Below are 18,771 nucleotides of genomic sequence, written 5' to 3'. Positions count from 1 at the left end.
TTGCTTCATATTTAATGACTTTTCCTAATTTAATGGGGACAACTGGATAAACATAAAATTAACATGATGATATGTTTTCAATGTCCTGTACACATTTTGTACGCATTGGTGTTCTTTGGGGTCAATTTGACCCTGGGCTGTTTTAGCTGTATAAAACATATAAGAAATATCAACATTTTACACACATTTGTTTTGGTTGTTTTGGATGATATTGAGGTCACTATAACATGCAATCTAATAATCTTCAAAAAACTTCCCTCTGCTTTAGGGTCCTAACCTAACATAACCATACCTGTAGTAGTGCGAGAACCACTGATATGGGGGAGGGGAAAACATAATTCCCACGAGAACTTTGATATTTTCCGTGCCGTGGGGGCGGGGAAATATGGTTCCCGCGAGGACATTGATAGTTCACACAACATAGGGGAAGAGCAAACACATAAAAGCTTGCACAGCAGCCTTCTAAGCCATTTCTCTTGGTGCTCTGTGTGCTCTCTCTTTATGCTCTCTCTCAATTGAAAATGACCTCTAAGCAAAGGTTTTCTGTCAATGAGGTTTTGTCACAGCTCTTTGACAGTGAAAGTGACATGGAGGAGAATGTGTCTGAGACAGAGGATAATGTTGAGGAGGACCCTGATTATGAGGCATCCTCCTCTGATGAGAATGAGACCCTTAGTGTTGACCCTCCTGTTGTCTCTCAACCACCAGCAAACATTACCTTCCAAAAATGGAAAGTTATTATGGTCCCTCTCCCCACTTGAACGACAGGGTAGACTTAGTGCTGCTAATGTCATCAAAATGGTTCCAGGCCCCACCAGATACGCTGTCAGCCATGTCCAAGACATAAAATCAGCATTTGAGCTCTTCGTAACACCATCAATCGAAAAGGATATACTTGAGATGACAAACTTAGAGGGGAGACGCGTGTATGGGGACAGTTGGAAAGAGTGTACAAGTCAAAAGGCAAAGCAACAGCAAGCCTTTGGAATGCTGACACTGGAAAGGCAATATTTCCAGCCACCATGTCTCTAAAGACATTCCATGTTTTCTCCCGTGTCATACGCTTTGATGACAAACTCACAGCAATACGGGATCGTGACTGTGGATGAATGTCTGGTTGCATTTCGTGGGCGCTGTCCCTTCAGACGATACATACCAAGCAAACCGGCCAAATACAGTATCAAAATATGGGCAGCATGTGATGCACAGTCCAGCTATGCCTTTGTTTTTTACTATCTCACACACATATTTGCATACATAGCACTTACAGTAGGATAGAACAATCCCTGACACAATGCTCAAATTTACTTTTTATAGGTGTTTTTTGTAAATAAAGAACTGTTATGTGTTCCTTACTGATGTTCTGATGATGATGATGTTCTGTTTTACAAATAAAATCCTTCTAAATGTTTGAAATTGTGTTTGTTTTTCCTGGGGTCAAATTGACCCCGAACATAATACATGTTACTATCCTTGATAACAGAAATTGTTTTTCTTTCCAAATGTTATAAATAACAAAAATCTGTGCTTAGAAATATTATAAGGCCATTAAAACACCAAAAAGATCTTTCCTTCCAATTTTAGGTCAATCAGTGAGATTTTATGGTGATTTGCATATTTTTCCATAGTCGCGTAATAGGTATTCTGGATGTATAAGGGGGGTGGGGGTGGGGGTGGGGGGGTTATGTTTTATTTAAAGGGCTATTTAGGTAGTCAAAAAAGAAACATAAAGTACCTGACACATAAACTTGGGTAACAATTTTAATTATAATCATTTTCTGGAGGTTCTCAAAGGAGGATCTTTTATCCTTGGGGTCAAATTGACCCCAAGGATAAAAGATGGTAGTAAATTTGAAGATAACAGGAGGGTTAAAAAAACAATTGCATCTCTATGCACGCAAGTGCTAGAGCTTTTGATCATGATAGCATCATCAGGACTTTTAGTAACTTTAGTAACTTTTCCAGAATCCATCGCCCCCTATCCTATTCAAATTTTGCATTCAATGAGATTAAACTTACCGAATGTAACAGATGTGTCTCCATGATCAATTTAATGTGGAACATGGGAATTCAGAATCACAGGTAAACATATGGTAATAACTGAAATGTGCCAGTTGCAGAACTTTGTTAATGTAGTAAGCAGGATTATTGAGTTTTACATACTGTATGAGGTAACACTCCTCAGCTCTTAAGTAGCCAGTCATGGTATAAAAAATAGAAGGAAGGTAAAGACTAATGTACTAACAAAGATAAAAAAAAAAACATAAGAGGATCTCCCTGAATATTCATGAACAGGTGTAAACATTTCTAACACTTTGCATATGATTAAAACTTTGGCACAGATTGGGACACGTCGATGGCGGTCTTGCGAAAACGCCCATCTCAGCACTGTGATTGGTTGCAGGTCTGCGTGTGTCATCAGCACGCGTCAGACTCCGCTCGCCTCCTCCATCATCAGCTTCTCGTGCCTCTCGCCGGCCGGCCTGGGTGGCTTCTCCTGTGCCCTGAAGATGACGTGGCTGCACAGGGTGAGCACTGGCTTGTGTGGCTGAGCCTGACGCAGATCACTGGATGGTGTAGTCATCTGGTTGGGATACTGAGAGAATTGGGCACAGTACAATTAAAGATACTGTTATGAAACACACACACATAGACAAGAAGAAAGAATGAGATTTAGGTCACATCAACAATTGCATAATTTCTATTACAACATCATCTGGATTGAAGTCCACCCACCCGATACAGTGAGACCAGAACATATGCTGGGATGCAGATCAGCGGGGTTAGGATGAGTAGAGCGGCCATCCCGGAAGCCCAGGACCCAGGTAGGTAGTCATACACAGCTATAGGGCCTCCTCTGCGCGTCAGGTCATACACCAGTGTGAGCTAGGGGGAAGGAAAGGTCAAGTCAGGCCTATGTTGTGAAGCAAGAGTACTGGTGTGCTTTGTGTGTAGAAAAAAAAGTCATTTAACAACCAATACAAAGAAAAGAATGAAAACTCTTCAAATTGCCAAGCAGCACTAAGAAAAGGTGTAGAGGAGATGAATGGAGCTGACTTTACCTGAATAAAATCAACTTCTTCTCTGTGTCAAGGCACACTTGCATAGAGAGGTGAAGAACCCATTGGTAACTAGAAGCCACTTAAATTGCAAATATTCACCAACTCTGAACAATTCTCCAACCTACAAAGCTGCAGTCTCAGCAAAGGTTTATGTTTATTTATCGTTTGTAATCTGGTTTTGATTTTCAGAGAAAATAACACGTGAATGCGATGCTTTTTGGAAGTCCCGGATGTTGGATATTCCTGCCAGCACTTGAACGCAGCATAATAGGCAAAAAAATGGCAAAAAAATGAAAATAGTCTTAATAGTGGAAATCCCAGACCCGGATCATTACCAAAATCAACTGGGCCAAGAGCTATCTGTCTACCACATTTCATCCAAATCCATTTATTACTTTCTGAGTTATCTTTCCAAACAGACGGGTAAAAACACAACCTCCTTCCAACTTCACTGGTTGAGGCAATTCACTGACTCACTGACTCTAATTCTAAATTACTACGGCTATTTTTGGCTCTTGTATGAACCATGGCTGCACTGAAGTGTGTCTTGAAACAGAGCAGAAGTACATGTTTTCAGGTAGAGTCGGCTTCATTCCTCTCCCATATCTTAGCTCAAGCATATAATTACTGATGTGGCAGAATGGAATATCTGCAACACTCAGCAAAGTCAAAAGGCCAGGAGGGAGAGAAACAGAAAGAAGGGAAGAGGAAGGGTGGTGAGGGGGCAGCATTTATAGTTTAACTGATATACAACTAATATAAGGTAGAAAATGAGGAATACAAATGAAAGGATGAGAGAAAAAATAGAAATTAAGACAGAGAGCAATAGTGTGGTGAAAGAGGGACAGAGGAAAGAGACACAAAGGAGATGAATGAAGAAAGAAGGATGTGACCCAGGTGTGTGCAGCTCACCCCGCAGATGAGCGGCGTCACGAATAGCCAGCAGTACTTCAGCACAGGGAATGGCTGGTACCCTATCATGTCCTCAATGTTGTCATAGAAACGGTCGGCACCTGCAACGTCATGCCCAGAAGTTGTTCGTCAATCAAAGGGAACACAATTGTCCTATTTTTATAGGGAACGCTCTCAAACACATGGGGCCCCTGACTGAAAACACGTTGAGATGTGGAAGCCTTAGCTTTGTGATGCAGCATCTAGTGGTGTTGAAATATCGTCTGTTGATTCCAACAAAGGATCCAAGGCGAAATTAAAAAGCCTTTATTAATAGGGCTACTGTACAAATTTAAAAAGCTATGCCAGAACGCCTTGGTGCGTTTTTTAAATTTGTATTGTAGCCCTATTAATAAAGACGTTTTAATTTTCACAAGAGGAGAGAGTCGCATTGGATCCTTTGTTGGAATCAACAGACGATATTTCAACGCAGCGTGGCAGAATGAGTTTCCAAACCCATTTGGGGAAGCAGAGGCAGCTCCTAAGATGGAAATAAATCCAGAGACTCACTACATCCAGGATGAGAGAGGGAATGAGTGGGCAAAATTAAAATTTGCGTGTGGAAGTATCTCCAGACACAGTACAGGATCCACAGGCTCACTCTGGAGAGGCAGAGAGGCAGAACGAATGGCCAAACAACTCATCTTGGAAAGAGGAGGCAGCTCCAGAAACTGATCAATATCTGACAGAGCCTCACTTTGCAGAGGAAGATAGGCAGAGTGCGTGGCTGAACTCTACTCCTGAAGAGCAAGCACTTCTGGAAATGGAAATGCAACTCTCAGAGTCAGAGCCCGTCACAGAAATTGAGCATATGCATGATCACTGTGTTGGTGAGAGCACTTCCAATGAATATGCGGCTGCAAGTGAAGAATTTCCAATATCAATACAGTGCTGACTCTCTGAGAGATGATAACCAGAATGAAGAGAAAGATGAGCAGAACACAGGTAGTCTCCGCCAAAATAATTTGGTCTGTAATATCTCTGATAATGAAGGGGGAATTGGTGGTGACAGGAGAGGAGACAACCTATAGAAAAGGCTATAAACGTGTATGGGGAAAAAAGGAAGGAAAAGGGAGATGAAGGGATATAAAAAGGAAGTCTAAAGCCAGCACCCATCCTCTGCATCACACTGTTTGTGTTTGGAGTAAGGCAGGTTTGGCCTGGTCCAGATCTCAGACTGGAGATTAGAAGTGCTGCTAGTGGCTTTGGAGGACCAGTAGGGGGGGATTCATCCCTCTGGTCTGTGATAAACCTCTAAAAACCCCAATTCCACACACCAGAGACAGGCCTCTGTTCCGTGAGGGGTGCTGTCTGAGACAATAAATTCTCCTGTGGTGAGGGTCTCAATCTCTTTCGAGAGCTAAACTGGGACATCTGATGTCCCGGCTAAATCCCCATTCATGACCATTTCTCTGTTGGAGTCCCTGAAGTATGTCAAGTGTTTTGATGAAACAAGAAACAGAAAAGTGACCAAAGAAAACAATGAGCACTAAATAAGAAGTATCAAAACTGAAAAGCTGCATAGAAGTCAAAGAAAATGAAGAGAGTTGCTTTTTGATGAGTAAAGATGAAAACTAAAAATTAGTTTCTAATGATGACCTCTGACCTCTATTATTGCTTCACTCTAATCAAAGTGCTCTTTTTATTTTTCTTGTTTTTTTAGGTGGAGCCGTTTATACATTCAAATGTTACTCTGGATAAAAATAAAATGAATGTGAATCTCAAAGCGTTTCGTGCAGAGCTGGTTTTTATAGATAAGATGATAAAGATAAGTTCATTATACTCTATGAAACAAGTGCTGCTGTCAGGAAAACATACAGAGTGAACACAGTGTGACTTCAAAGATATGAAAAGCTGCTTTTCACATAGATATTGTACAGATAACAATTAGATATTCCATACAGTTAAAGTTATCATAGAAGTCACCATCATGCCTATCTCCTGCATCTGTCCTCAGCCTATTTTTATTAAAATTTTGACTTTCTAAAAATAATTGAGGGTTACAAAATGATTCTGGGGTGGAGAAACAGTGCAGCAGTAGGTCACTGCTGCATGCGGTGCATACAGTAAAAAGCGGCATGTATAGCGCAGTGGTAACGGCCAGCGACATAACCTACCATACACCCAGGCAATGACGACACACTCGAAACAGGCTATGAACAGCAGACTGATTCCACTGGGACCATAGTTGTCGATCAGTTGAAAGAGGACTATCCCTCCCTGAAACATGGGCAGAGGAAGAGAGAGGTAGAAAAACAGTCGAGGTGGACAGAAAGAGGTTTAGTCATGCTGTCTTTTTCTAACTTACCCTCTACATCCCTTTGCTTCTTATTTTGCAATTGCCTGTGACTCTGGGCAAGCAAGGGTGAGAGGGTATGGCATTCCCATTTTTGACATAAATCATGAAATAAAACCCCTTAATTCCTTGTATAATTTAATTACGGACACTTTAACTGTTCGCCATCCCCCTTTCTTAAATATGAACAAATCTGTGGCTCTTGTGATAATCTCATCTTTACTCCCCTCTGAGGCTTTTTCCCCCAAAACTCCCTTTACGCTTCCAGCTGTTTACCTCAGTGATGAGCGGCAGCCCCAGCAGGAAGCAGACCACGGCGATGACCAGGACCAGTATCTCTCTCCCGCCCGGCCTCCTCAGGTAGCGTGGGAACATGTCCGTGATGGCTGTGGCCAGGCTCTCCACACACACAAACTGCAGGAAGGAAGGGGGAAACAAAAAGATTAGCATGCATTTGCAGTTCACATGCCGTAAAGCAAGAGAACATATTGAAGCTGATACACACATGAATTTTTTTCAAACTATATACACAGATTCACAACACAAAAACACATACACACCTTGCCTCCACATTGACACCTAACAACCAATTCACACATAAAGCACACACACACAACTTCATGGAGCATTGCAATACCTGACTGTCCAGGCCCAGGAAGAGAATCATGAGGAAGAAGAGCACAGCCCAGAAAGAAGAGCCAGGCAGCAATGACAGAGCCTTAGGATAGGCTATGAAGGCCAGACCAGGACCTGTATGTAGAAATACATGAATAGAATAGAATAGAATAGAATAGAATAGAATAGAATAGAATAGCTGTTTATTGTCCCACATAGACCAACACCAACACAAAAAACATACATTTACGGCATAACATACAACACATCAGGTATACACACCAATTGATGCTACTGTGCTGCACTCTGCAAGTGTAGGGATTCACAATCATTTGACACAGATATACTAGAATTTGATTCACTTGTATAACATAGTCTGTGCCCAAAATCTCCATTTGTCAAGATGAAGGAATCAAAACTGTAGAAGGTGGACATCCCTCTTTTCTAACCTAAGCATCAACACTGGCCACCATGACTGTAAAAGTGGAGACACTCATGTAAAAAAATATTTATTAGCTGTATCTGAACATAAGATGCCATCTTGTGGACATTAGTGGCTGTTGTAATTGTATGGTGTCCACATTGAGGCCACAATGCATCACAAATAAATACAGCAATTAATTTGAGATACTTTAGTGCCAAAATTTACAACGTGCAGCTGACAGTGAAAAGAGACAAATAAAGGATGCACAGGCGCTGAAAGATAGAGAGTGAGGAATGTGCTCACCAGACACGGCAACCTCGGTTATGTCTACGCCCAGTTCATGAGCCATGAATCCCAGTACAGAGAACACAGTGAAGCCAGCGAAGATACTGGTGGCGCTGTTCAGACAGCAGAGCGCCAAACAATCCCTACAATACAACAACAACAGAACCATGGACTGGCAAAGAACAGATCGCTGTATAATTGTGAAAGTAATGATAGAGAGCAGAGCAAGACGAGGTAACTAGACAAGTGTGTGTGTGTGTGTGTGTGTGTGTGTGTGTGTGTGCACAAGGACACTGACTTGTAGCAGTTGTTGTTGTATTTGTTGTAGCTCCCCAGAGCCGTTAGTACTCCCTGACACACAGCATAGGAGAAGAACACCTGGGTTCCTGCATCACACCATACCTGGAGAGAGAGAGAGAGAGAGAGAGAGAGAGAGAGAGAGAGAGAGAGAGAGAGAGAGAGAGAGAGAGAGAGAGAATATTTAATAGCTACATATGAGGCATTTAGAACCTTTAAATTTCACAGTGTCGAAAGAACCAAGAGCATATGGTTCCCATCAACTCCTTCCCTTGCAGGGCAATAAAAACCCTTTAGTCAGGTCAACACGATTAACTACAACTGTACAATAACAAACAGCTTTGCTTTATACCAACATCAATAATGATCCAATTTCAGCGTGTGTGTGTGTTTGAGTGTGTGAACATGTACATGCATATTTGCACTGTTATTTGTGTCTATCTTCCCGTTTATTTTTTGTATCTGTGTGTCATTGTGTTCACAACTGCATGCATGTTTATGAATGTGTGTATGTGTGTGTACGTGCGTGCGTGTGTGTGTGTGTGCGTGCATGTAGGTGGTGGGGTTTGTTTGTGTGAATGTGCCTGTCTGCAGGCCCTTGTCATGACAGCATCTGGTTAACATTAGGAGCACCACAGAGTTGTGAGTCTCACTCACTATAAGATAAAGTCTGTTAGGCTCCAAGCCAATATACTGGCCCCTAATCCACATGTTGGGATCCAGTTATTCCCAGCCTCGGGGCCTCAGTCTATAGCAAAGGAACCCTCACATCTAACACGGGACAAAGAGGAAACTGTTATATCCTTACAAGCATGCATTGGCATTTTATTTTGATGAAAGTGGTCCCAAGCCATCTCTGCTGTACTGCATACAAGCTCACAGACGCACACTGACACATGGACAAAAGCGCACACACTCCCACATAAAACAGACTCCAGATCCAGACCAGAACCCAATTAAGATTTCCTTTGCAGCTGAAGCACGCATTTGAACCAGATCTGTTTTCAACAGCATCTGGCCTTGCATAACCCTGCACTCTGACCCGTAACTGCTTTCACCTGCTTCCAAAGTTGCTCAGCAAATGAGATTCCCATAGATTCCCTGTGTTTCTGGCAAAAAATTTCAGCTGTGATATTTTCACACCCATGAGTATGCACCTGGATTCTCAAGATGGTTTAGAGCTGTATGACTAGTTCTTTGTCCGAAGATACAACACATCTCTATACAGTTCCAGAATTCGCCTTCTAACTAACAGCCAGATGTGAGACAATGATATACCGCAATTGAGATGATTGAAAAAGCACAAGCATGTTCCCTGCTCTTCAAAAGATTGGCTTTGGGTAAGTATTCTATTTAGGCTAGTAAGGAGGTGAAAACCCCAGCGCATCCTCTGTGAAGGAGCTGTTTGAAATGAGATAGTCACAAGGGAATCCAGTCAAATAGATGAAGACTGAGAGAAAGAGAGAGAGAGAGAGAGCAGGAAAAAAATAACTCTTAACATGAATGTCAAGGGGGCTTCTCTGAGTGTACAACATCGACCCAGATAAATCTCGATATTTCTTGGGTAGAAACTCTACGCCATTGTGCTTTGTCGGTGTGGAGAATAAAAATGTGTATGCATACTGTATTATGACACCCATGCAAATGTATGGGCACAACCATGCACACACACACACACACACACACACTCGGATTCTAAGTCTTGTAAACAGGAAGAGGAAGTGACCCCACAAGAGGAGTTATGAGGCTTAACCTTTCAGTGATGACATTTGACCCTTGAAGCTGTGAAGTCACACTACTGAACTGTCAAGAGGGTGTGTGAGAGAGAGAGAGAGAGAGAGAGAGAGAGAGAGAGGGAGAGAGAGAGAGAGAGGGAGAGAGAGAGAGAGAGAGAGAGAGGGGAAGAGACTATCCATTTAGCTGGAGAAAGTCTCTTTTGTTAAGCAGTTGTTGCTAGCTGCAACAGATGCTGTCATTGTGCCATTGCCTGGCAACACATCCAGAATTCGCCCTCTGCTTTTTCAGCAGCCTATTCAGTCTGGAAATTACATCATTATGCTAAGTGAATAAGTCGACAGTAACAGGTCTGCTGTATGAATTTTAATATACTGTGCTTATGGTGTGTCAACTGCTTCAGTTCATTTTAAATATCGCCTTATGGAGGCCGCTGTTCTTGCTGCTTTGCTTTTTATGTGCTTAAAATTCGATAACTTCTCATTAGATTATCATCTAATTTGCAATGGTAGTAGAGTGCTGAATTCAGTTTCAGCTGCAAAGCAAAAGTTACAGACCTGGAATTTTTGTAAGGGCAATATACCCTTCACAATGTGTTAAAAATCCCCCACGGAGAGAGCTGTTTTTTATTACTGTGTGTTGATGTTAGCGTATACTCAAGGGGGGAAGCTTTCTTTGATAAACGTCTTACTGAAAAGGTTCTTGGTTTGTTTTTCTTGTTAAGACCTCACTTCCGTCTTGGGACTGGAGATGTGGAGTGAAGGCAGAGAAAAGGAGGGGGTGGGGAGGTGGGGGGTGGAAGAGAAGAACAGGACTGTATTTATCCTGTCAGAACAGAGAGGAATCTACTAAAGACACAAGTTCCGTGAGAGAAAGCGAGATACGGCGTTCTGGTTGAGGCCAAAATTGTGAACTGCATTTCAAATGACAGAACATAAACTCTTTCTGCATGTGTTTACTTTGGAAATGCATATTGAGTTGCACAACTTCATCCAGGAGTTTGAAACAGCGGCAAAACGGGTGTGCTGTGCATTGTGATTGTAATGTCCTATTTCTGACTAAACTAAACATTGTTGTGAAATCAGCAGATTGCGACAGCGAGGTCTTACACCGGGATCAGTAATCTTTTCGAGGTCGGGCATGAGGTAATACTTCAGGCCCTCCGCCGCCCCTGGGAGGGTCACCCCACGGATAAACAGGATGAACAGCATCAGGTAGGGGAATGTAGCTGTGAAGTACACCACCTACAAACACACACATAGAGACACACACATGCATACTTAGTATACTTAGTGTATTTAGTTAGAACGTGGTTGCTTACATGTCTAGGAGAATAGCGTACAATATGTGCTCCTGCCCTCCATGTGCCTGTAGTGATACACACTGAGGGGCGAATTCACAAAAGGATTGCGCGGCTTTTGCTGACGCTAAACCTGTGCAAATAAGACAAAAAGAAACCGTGTAATTCACAAAGCACTCGCAAAGGGTGAAATGCACCGCTAACTGCGCTGCCACGCAAATAGCGTCTCGGTGCTCCTGTGCTATTTGCACGTATTTAAATTAGGTAATATGCATACATTTGGCGCAAAATTGGCCCCTTTCTATGCAAATGAGCCTCATTGCAAAAACAGCCCAATTCACAAAGATCAGCGCTAATTGCCACACGCAGTTAGAGTGAAATTATTAGCGTCTTCAGAGAGTTGGTGGTAATTGAAGCGCATTTATAAGGGGTGTCACGCCCAGACTTTCCAGTGATCATTGCAGCAGTGATTGTAGCCAGGTGAAGGCATCGTAATGCCAGGCGTGCTCGTGAGCGGATATTTTGAAGGAGAATATCACTTGTTGATTTAACTTAGAATTGAATTGAATTGACCTTGCAAATGTCTCTGCAACAATTCCACCTTTGGGTGACCTAAAAAATAAAATTGTCTGTAAATACAGTCTGTAAATAATATTTTGACATTATTATTATTATTATTATTACTATAGAACTTTAACACATATTGCTTCAGAATCAGAATCAGAATTCTTTTATTATGCCGAGTATGTTTGCACATGCAAGGAAAGTAAATCAGCAAATAAATCAGTACAACCAAACAATCAATACAACTTAATTTCTCACTGAAAATATTTTCACTTATCTCAGTAGTCAGCACAGTGGGCTTTATTTTGGCCTAAAGATTCAGCACCATGGACAGCCCCGCTCAAACTCATTTTTTACCTCCGCCAAGGAGGTTATGTTTTCGGTGCCGTTTGTTTGTGTGTTTGTTTGTCTGTCTGTCAGCAGGATTACGGAAAAACTACCAGCCCGATTTTCATGAAACTTTGTGGAAGGGTGTAGCATGGGCCAAGGAAGAACCCATTAAATTTTGGAGCGGATCCATATATTGGTTGCGCTTGCACATTTGCATATCATAGAAGACTGGATTGGCCTAGGCGGAGGTCTGCGCTCTCCAAGTGCCCTTCTAGTTTATTTTGGGATGCAGTGAGATGCAATGACAAACAAAGGATGCAGTGACAGGATGCAATTGTGTCATGAAAAATAAATGAATAAAGCTCCCCTACATTCTCCTTTGTTCTCCACTTCAAATCATGCCATCTTCTTTTGCAGTCTGAAGGTGTGCGTTTGGAAACACCAACAGCACTGACAGACTGGGATATTAAATCCCAAATATGGTTTCTCACAGTCCCGGTTAAATTTCTTGCCTGAAGTTTTGAGGAATGCCTCTGCACCTCGTCTGTCAGGACTTGCAGCTCGCGGTCTAAAAATGTCGTTTTTCTCTTTCTCTCTGCCATTGTCCTGCCTACTGTGTTCTTGGCGCAAAGGCAACATTTATACTTTGCCACATTGATAATTGCAATCAGACGCAAAACAGGGGCAAATTGCACTCAGTTGCAACAGGTTATGGGCGTGTTTGCGCTGGCATATCATTAGCGCAATATCTTTTGTGAATCGGTCCTTGAGACGGAGCAAATAGCGGTTGCAAATGATACGTAATTCATGGTGCTATTAGCGGCCGCAATCCATTCTTTGTGAATTCGCCCCTGAATGTGCAAAATATTAGGGACACTTACTCATGATTTACACTGATGAGGTGAATCCATGTAAAAACCATCATATCTTATTGATTTCCTTTATTAAAGACCCCATGAAATGGCATCTTTACTTTCTTGATTTTATGCTTTTTCCTGGACATAACACAGTGAGGGGCCATTGAAAAGTCTAAATCAATGGAATATGAGTCAGGGAGAGAAAGGCAGTTTTATTTGATGGGAGGGGTGCAGATGGGCGGGATTGTTCAAAACTCTGATGGTTTTATTGGTTAGAAAATTATATTTATGCCTACTAGTGCAGCATGAGGTCACCATGAAAGATACTGTGTTTTCCAGGAAAGTAAAAGTAATGGGAGTTCATTTTATTGGGGACTTTTAATCTATACCAATCACAAAGGAGGAGATGCAGATAAAGAGAAGCAGACGAGTTCAAGAAGCTTTGACACAATAAAGGTGTAGATTGTGCAAAAGGGGGCTGCGACTCAGTATCAGGAAGATGTCCCTACTATTTTGTTCATTGTACATTCAGTGTAATACTGTATGTAAGCTAGGTCAGTACTCACCTTGCCTGTAGACTTGACTCCCTTCCAGATGCAGAAGTAGCAGATCACCCAGGCCGCCAGCAGACACAGAGCCAGGTCCCAGTGTACCTTACCCAGCGACATGTCGTCTGACATCCTCAACACACGGTTACTGAGGGGAAGAGATCACACACATTAAAATAAACATACTGAATGATGGATGTACACACATGCAATGCACACAACTGCACTCTGTATTCTACTTTCAAAGGCTTTCTCCCACTGCAAATAAATCCAACTTGGTACAAATGTGAGCTGACAAAACAGCACGAGAAGAACACATTCAAAGCCATCTTTCCATTTATTGTGTCCATATGGAGACAGAGTTAAATACTCCGAGAGGCAGCAGACATCTGCGCCATAAATGCAGATGTTCAAATCCTATAAAATCCCCCTTAGTTTACTTTGGGCGGCTTAGAGTTTAAAACTGTAGAAAAAAAAACACGGGGAGAGGCAGTGCAGTGTAGACGTCAGATGATTTCCCAATATCAGTTCCTCATACCAAATCCGGAATTTATCACATGGAGAACAGCAACCGTGTTTCAAAATGTCTGATATTAAAAATGCGAGAAAAAGAGGGAGCCAAACAACTTTCAGTCCTGAAGTTGGAATTTGAATCGGCTGCTGTAATTGGTCAGTCTATGGCTCCCCGAGGAGCGTAATTGGCTCATTTTCCTGCTGTGTGCTGTGTTTGGGTGGCCCTGCTTCACCTTTCTTTGTGTCCATTAGCATCAGCCTCACTCAGCAGCCTGAGAATAAAGATGGCCTCTTGGTATCTGGGAAGCATTAAGTGCTATCGCTGAGGAATGCTGCCCCAAAGACACACAGACTGGGATGTATGATAATACTGTCAAAGCTGCCTCATGTTGTAGCAAGATGTGTGTGTGCGTGCGTGAGAGAGAGAGAGAGAGAGAGAGAGACAAAGAGAGAGATTGTTGCGTTGTCTGTTGTGCGTGTGGTTAGCGTTAGGGTTAGGGTTGTGTGTGTGTGTGTGTGTGAGAGAGAGAGAAAGAGAAAGACAATGAGAGAGATTGTTGCGTTGTCTGTTGTGTGTGTGGTTAGCGTTAGGGTTGTGTGTGTGTGTGTGTGTGTGTGTGTGTGTATTTCTCACAGCCAGAATTCCAGTTCAGGTGACTTGATTCCCATAAGGCTGGAAGTTTCATTGCTGGAGATATAAAGACAGAAGGACATAAATCAAAGTCAGCTGAAGGAAGCAAAGCAATATTGAGGATCAGACCTCGGTCAAATAGTAATTGTAAACAATGGAGTACCAGTGTGGTTTACCACATCAAGACATTTCAGATAGTGTCACAGAAATGCAAAAAATGTGCATTTTAAGTCATTTAGTTTCATATTCTGTCTTAGTTTTTTTAAAACAAGTGAAGAAAATGCTGTGAGATTTCAATTTCTTTCCAATGCAGTTTCAACTGATTCAGGAATTTTCTAAAAAAACATCATCTTCAATATCTAAAGCAGATCGTTCCAGTCGTATCAAGAAAATGACAAGTTGATTTGAATTGGAAACCAGTGAAATTGCCCCACCCATTGGCGGATTTGTATCCAATATAAAAAGTACCTTCAACCAGTGTAAGAGCTAGACCTGATGTGTCATTTAGATTTAGCGGGTGTACTTTTCACCCTGCAGCTGTCCGCAGGCGGTAATCAAAAAGAGATGTTAGCCTCTCCCTCCTTGATCAACACATTATGTATGGGTGTGTTCCAAACCTGCTCCATCAATGGAGGACAAGGCTCATCGTTTATTTCTTATAATTCTTTCAATGTGTCACATATAAATACACACAATCACATAACTGTAGCAGTCAATTAATTAGACCTGAGCGGATCAGTGTGTGTCATAAATCCTATCTTTAATAACATTTTAGCAGCTACAGCAGGATAAAAAGGAATCGTAGTGCAACTTACATGTCAGTGTAGTCGGCAGAGTAGTCGGCAGATATAGTGCTGTTGTTGAGGAATGACCAGTTGGACCCAAGGTTAAACATATGGGGGTTGGCGAAATAGCTAAGGCGGTTGTGGCACATGTCTGAGAGATTGAGGAAAGAGAGATACAGGGGCAAGGGATGATTTGTCCACATTTAACAAGGGGAACGACAGGCAGGCGAATTCCTTAAGTCTATACAATCTTTATCTTTTTAGATTCAGTAGTAAAGGGAGTGACAGCCGCTTTCATGTGTATCCAAATGCAGCGGAAGCAAAACAAGCAGAGCAAGATTTGGTGTTAAGCGCTGGTGATTAATAATACACAGGCGTGTGCATGCATGTATTTTAACGCAGTCTGATCTGTGTTAGTTCTTCCCACACCCTCCCGCTCCTCACCAGTGTTCCACCAGTTGTCACATGTGGACCAGGGCAGCGGGTATTTGAAGGAGTTGATCAGGTAGTAGATGGCCCAGGCCAACACCACTATGTAGTAGATGTTCAGATAGATCACGATCACCTGGGACGCAATCCCCACACCTGCGGGACACAGTTTTCACACAGTGGTTTTATATTAGTGGACATTTCCGGTCCTGGTTTGGTTCCCTGTCTCCAACACTGAGATCTGCATGTTTTCTTTCCAGTTAAATGTTTATTTTTTGCACTCTGGTAAAACATCTGTAGTGTTTGACGTTTATATGAACAGTCAGCCACCGACATTGGCTACTTTGGAGGCCCTACCACTCCCTTTTGTTTTAAACTAATCTAAAATTCATGTTTGCAACACATTTACAAACACAGTATGGTTGGCACAGAGGCTATTATTTAATTATGTGTCCTGAAGCAATTTTGCCTGTTTTCAATAAAATTGAGACTCTGGGAAAAAAGCCTGCGGATTCCCAAGGCAGATAATGTTGCAGGTTGACTGCTCCTGAACTTCTACGGAGGTGGTAAAACTGTTTTGCCAATAGTAAAATGTTTTGCCAAAGTGAAATTGCAGCAAATTTAAAAACTAGCTCTTATAACCCCTTCAGAAAGGTTACATATCTGCACTAACCTAAAATAACTGACAAGGCCACTGTGCTCATTTCATGTTTGAGGATCTGAATGGAAACCATGACAATATAAGACTTAACAGTTAACATATGTTGGATGCCTTTAGAGCGTACCAGAGTGCAAACAAATACCATATGATGTTTTTTCCAATCATGTGCCTGTTTTTTTTTTTTTTTTATGTATACATTTCAAATCCTTGTGTCATGCTACAAGAATCTGCCCAAGCCTCGTTTTTACCCTCGAACATGGGACATATCTTCCTCCAGGCGGTGACCCCTCCCTCACTGGTGTACTGGCCCAGCGCCGTCTCCAGGAAGAACACAGGGATACCACAGAAGAAGAGGAACACGAAGTAAGGGATGAAGAAGACACCTGCGAATACAGACACCCACAAAGAAGTCTCACGCAAGGGCTTCTCAAACGTTTTTACTGTCACAAACCCCCCAAATAAACACACATTATAAAACACAATCCCCATTTGATAACATTTAGTCCCACAGACTCACATATGGGAAGAGTTTTGAGAAGACTAAACTGTCTACACTGTTCGTGGGGAGACGATAGTAGAAGTGAAACCTATGATTAGAACAGTCATAACATTCTTTAATTGCGGTAATTTCTACTTAATTAAATTATAGTGAAATTAAACTATTCCCTATTCCCTTAAGGACCCCACTTGAAGAACCACTGATGCAAACGGTTGAATAAAAGCTGAGTAATGGTTTTAAAGAATGGATTATTTTTGGGACAAGAACTTACACAGAGATAAGATTTATTGCATTAAGCTTCTGCAATATCAATAGGGAATTTATGGGATATTATGAAATGTTTCCTGACTACAGCGACAAGAATGAACGACTTTGAATGGGAATCTTTCATCAAGTGGATACAGAGAGCCATTGAGATGATTATAAAGGAATCTGCAGCCAGTAGCAAGCCTGGTAGCCTTTGTTTTTGATGGATGCATGCATGACTTTTGTTGTTCCCTAATCTCTGACATAAACCCTGAAATAAGTCCACCCACAGCGTTGTAAGAGTGAGTGAAGTCCCTGAGGCAATACACTCCCCTCTCTTTCTCTCCACCCTCTCTCTCTCTCTCTCTCTTCATTCTCATGATCAACCTCCCATGACCTCTCTCGATCTGTTTTCTGTCTCTCTCGCTTACATAAACACACACAGGGAACATGCATGTAGACACACACACACACACACCCCCCCATCAGTCTATCGCTACAATGTTCTTATTTATAAAGGTAGTCAGTTGTGATGGATCAGTGATAATGTCTTCCAGACTAGACTGGAAAAGCAAACACCTTCCACCTGCTCATGACTAGCCATCGCACCACATACGTCTCTACCTTCTCTCCAAACACTCTCTCACCTCCTCCATTCTTGTAGCACAGATAGGGGAAGCGCCAAACGTTTCCAAGGCCGATGATTTCTCCAGCCATGGACAGCAGGAACTCCATCTTGTTGGCCCACTTGCCCCTCGCCTGAACCCCATCCTCAGGAACCCCTTTCTGGGGCCCCGAGTCTCCAAGAGGGGCTCCTGGGGCTGTTTCCTCGGTCATTGCCTCTCTCTCTCTCTCTGTTGTATGTACACATGAACACGTGTCAAATGCAGTACATGGTGTACTTCTGTCTTGTTCTCTCCACCCCTCTTCCATACCCTTATATTGATATAGCCTAGATAAATAGGAACCCTGTTATTACACTTTAATTGACCAGGGGCCCTAATAATGCACATTTTTCATATACTGTGCCCCCCCCTTCTACCTGACCAACATTTTCCTCAACACATCCACTTCACTGAACTGCTCTCATAAACATCCTAGTTAATGCACTACATTAAAGTCTCCTGGGCTGGTTAACACGGACGCCAATAGAAAAAAATTCTGACAAAACAATCAATCTTCTAAATGCAACTGACTACAAACCTATAACTCTGAATATATCTATAACGAAAAAGGCTTAAGCTATTTAAGAGGATTGCAAAAACAATGAAAAGAACTGCAAAACATAGCAACGAGACAATTAAGAGTTTCTTATGCCCACTCAGTATTATTAATAGCCTCATAATAACAAATGAGAATGCATACTCACCCACGAGTTTTCAGAGCTGACTTTGCGGCGGCGCCCGGCGATATAAAATTCCTTGACTGACTTGCAGAGAGCGAAGTTAGAAGAAAAGCCTTATTCTAAGGAGGGGCTTCACCAGCAGAGGGACAGCTCCCCTTTTGTCTCCATGTCTATAGAAATAAAGTACTATTCAGTGATGGAGCGGTAAACTAAAAGGTGGGGATACGCTGACATCCAGTCGGTGATCATCATAAGGCAGCGACCATTATGAATAAGAATTACTTCTATTTTCAGAAGAGTTTTTATGCACTTAAAAAAAAATGTATATATATATATTTACAAATCTACTGTATATCGGAATGATGTAGCCTATTTATGATGACTTTTTGTAGCCTAAAA

General features: G+C 42.0%; 1 protein-coding gene across 2 annotated transcripts; it reads right to left on the bottom strand.

Annotated features, from left to right (window-relative positions):
- Positions 1 to 1,783: 1,783 nt before the first annotated feature.
- LOC139916641 (sodium- and chloride-dependent GABA transporter 2-like) lies at positions 1,784 to 18,504 on the bottom strand. 2 transcript variants are annotated; one of them, XM_071905577.2, is made up of 16 exons: positions 18,397 to 18,504; positions 17,675 to 17,881; positions 16,531 to 16,665; positions 15,637 to 15,777; positions 15,223 to 15,343; positions 14,411 to 14,464; positions 13,282 to 13,411; positions 10,774 to 10,908; positions 7,932 to 8,035; positions 7,652 to 7,776; positions 6,947 to 7,059; positions 6,586 to 6,723; positions 6,131 to 6,233; positions 3,975 to 4,075; positions 2,737 to 2,886; positions 1,784 to 2,596 (listed from the first exon to the last, which is right to left on the bottom strand). In XM_071905577.2, the coding sequence occupies exons 2-16, from the start codon at positions 17,862 to 17,864 to the stop codon at positions 2,429 to 2,431; spliced, it is 1,908 nt and encodes a 635-aa protein (XP_071761678.1). In that variant the 5' UTR covers positions 17,865 to 17,881; positions 18,397 to 18,504; the 3' UTR covers positions 1,784 to 2,428. The 2 variants fall into 2 exon arrangements, with proteins under 2 accessions (XP_071761678.1, XP_071761679.1); XM_071905578.2 differs by having other exon boundaries at positions 18,401 to 18,504.
- Positions 18,505 to 18,771: the final 267 nt, after the last annotated feature.

This window comes from Centroberyx gerrardi, chromosome 24, assembly GCF_048128805.1.
Source record: "Centroberyx gerrardi isolate f3 chromosome 24, fCenGer3.hap1.cur.20231027, whole genome shotgun sequence".
Classification (NCBI taxonomy): domain Eukaryota; kingdom Metazoa; phylum Chordata; class Actinopteri; order Beryciformes; family Berycidae; genus Centroberyx; species Centroberyx gerrardi.
The sequence above is the reverse complement of the archived record's forward strand: the minus strand, read 5'-3'. Positions and strand labels throughout refer to the sequence as shown.

Bases quoted from the DNA above. Each gene is read 5' to 3' on its own strand.
- LOC139916641 (XM_071905577.2), bottom strand. From the start codon at position 17,864: ATGACCGAGGAAACAGCCCCAGGAGCCCCTCTTGGAGACTCGGGGCCC. The intron at 10,909-13,281 runs GTGAGTACTGAC...GTGTGTTTGTAG, and splicing joins GAGTCAAGTCTACAGGCAAG to GTGGTGTACTTCACAGCTAC. The intron at 6,724-6,946 runs GTATTGCAATGC...TCCTTCCTGCAG, and splicing joins TCCTGGGCCTGGACAGTCAG to TTTGTGTGTGTGGAGAGCCT.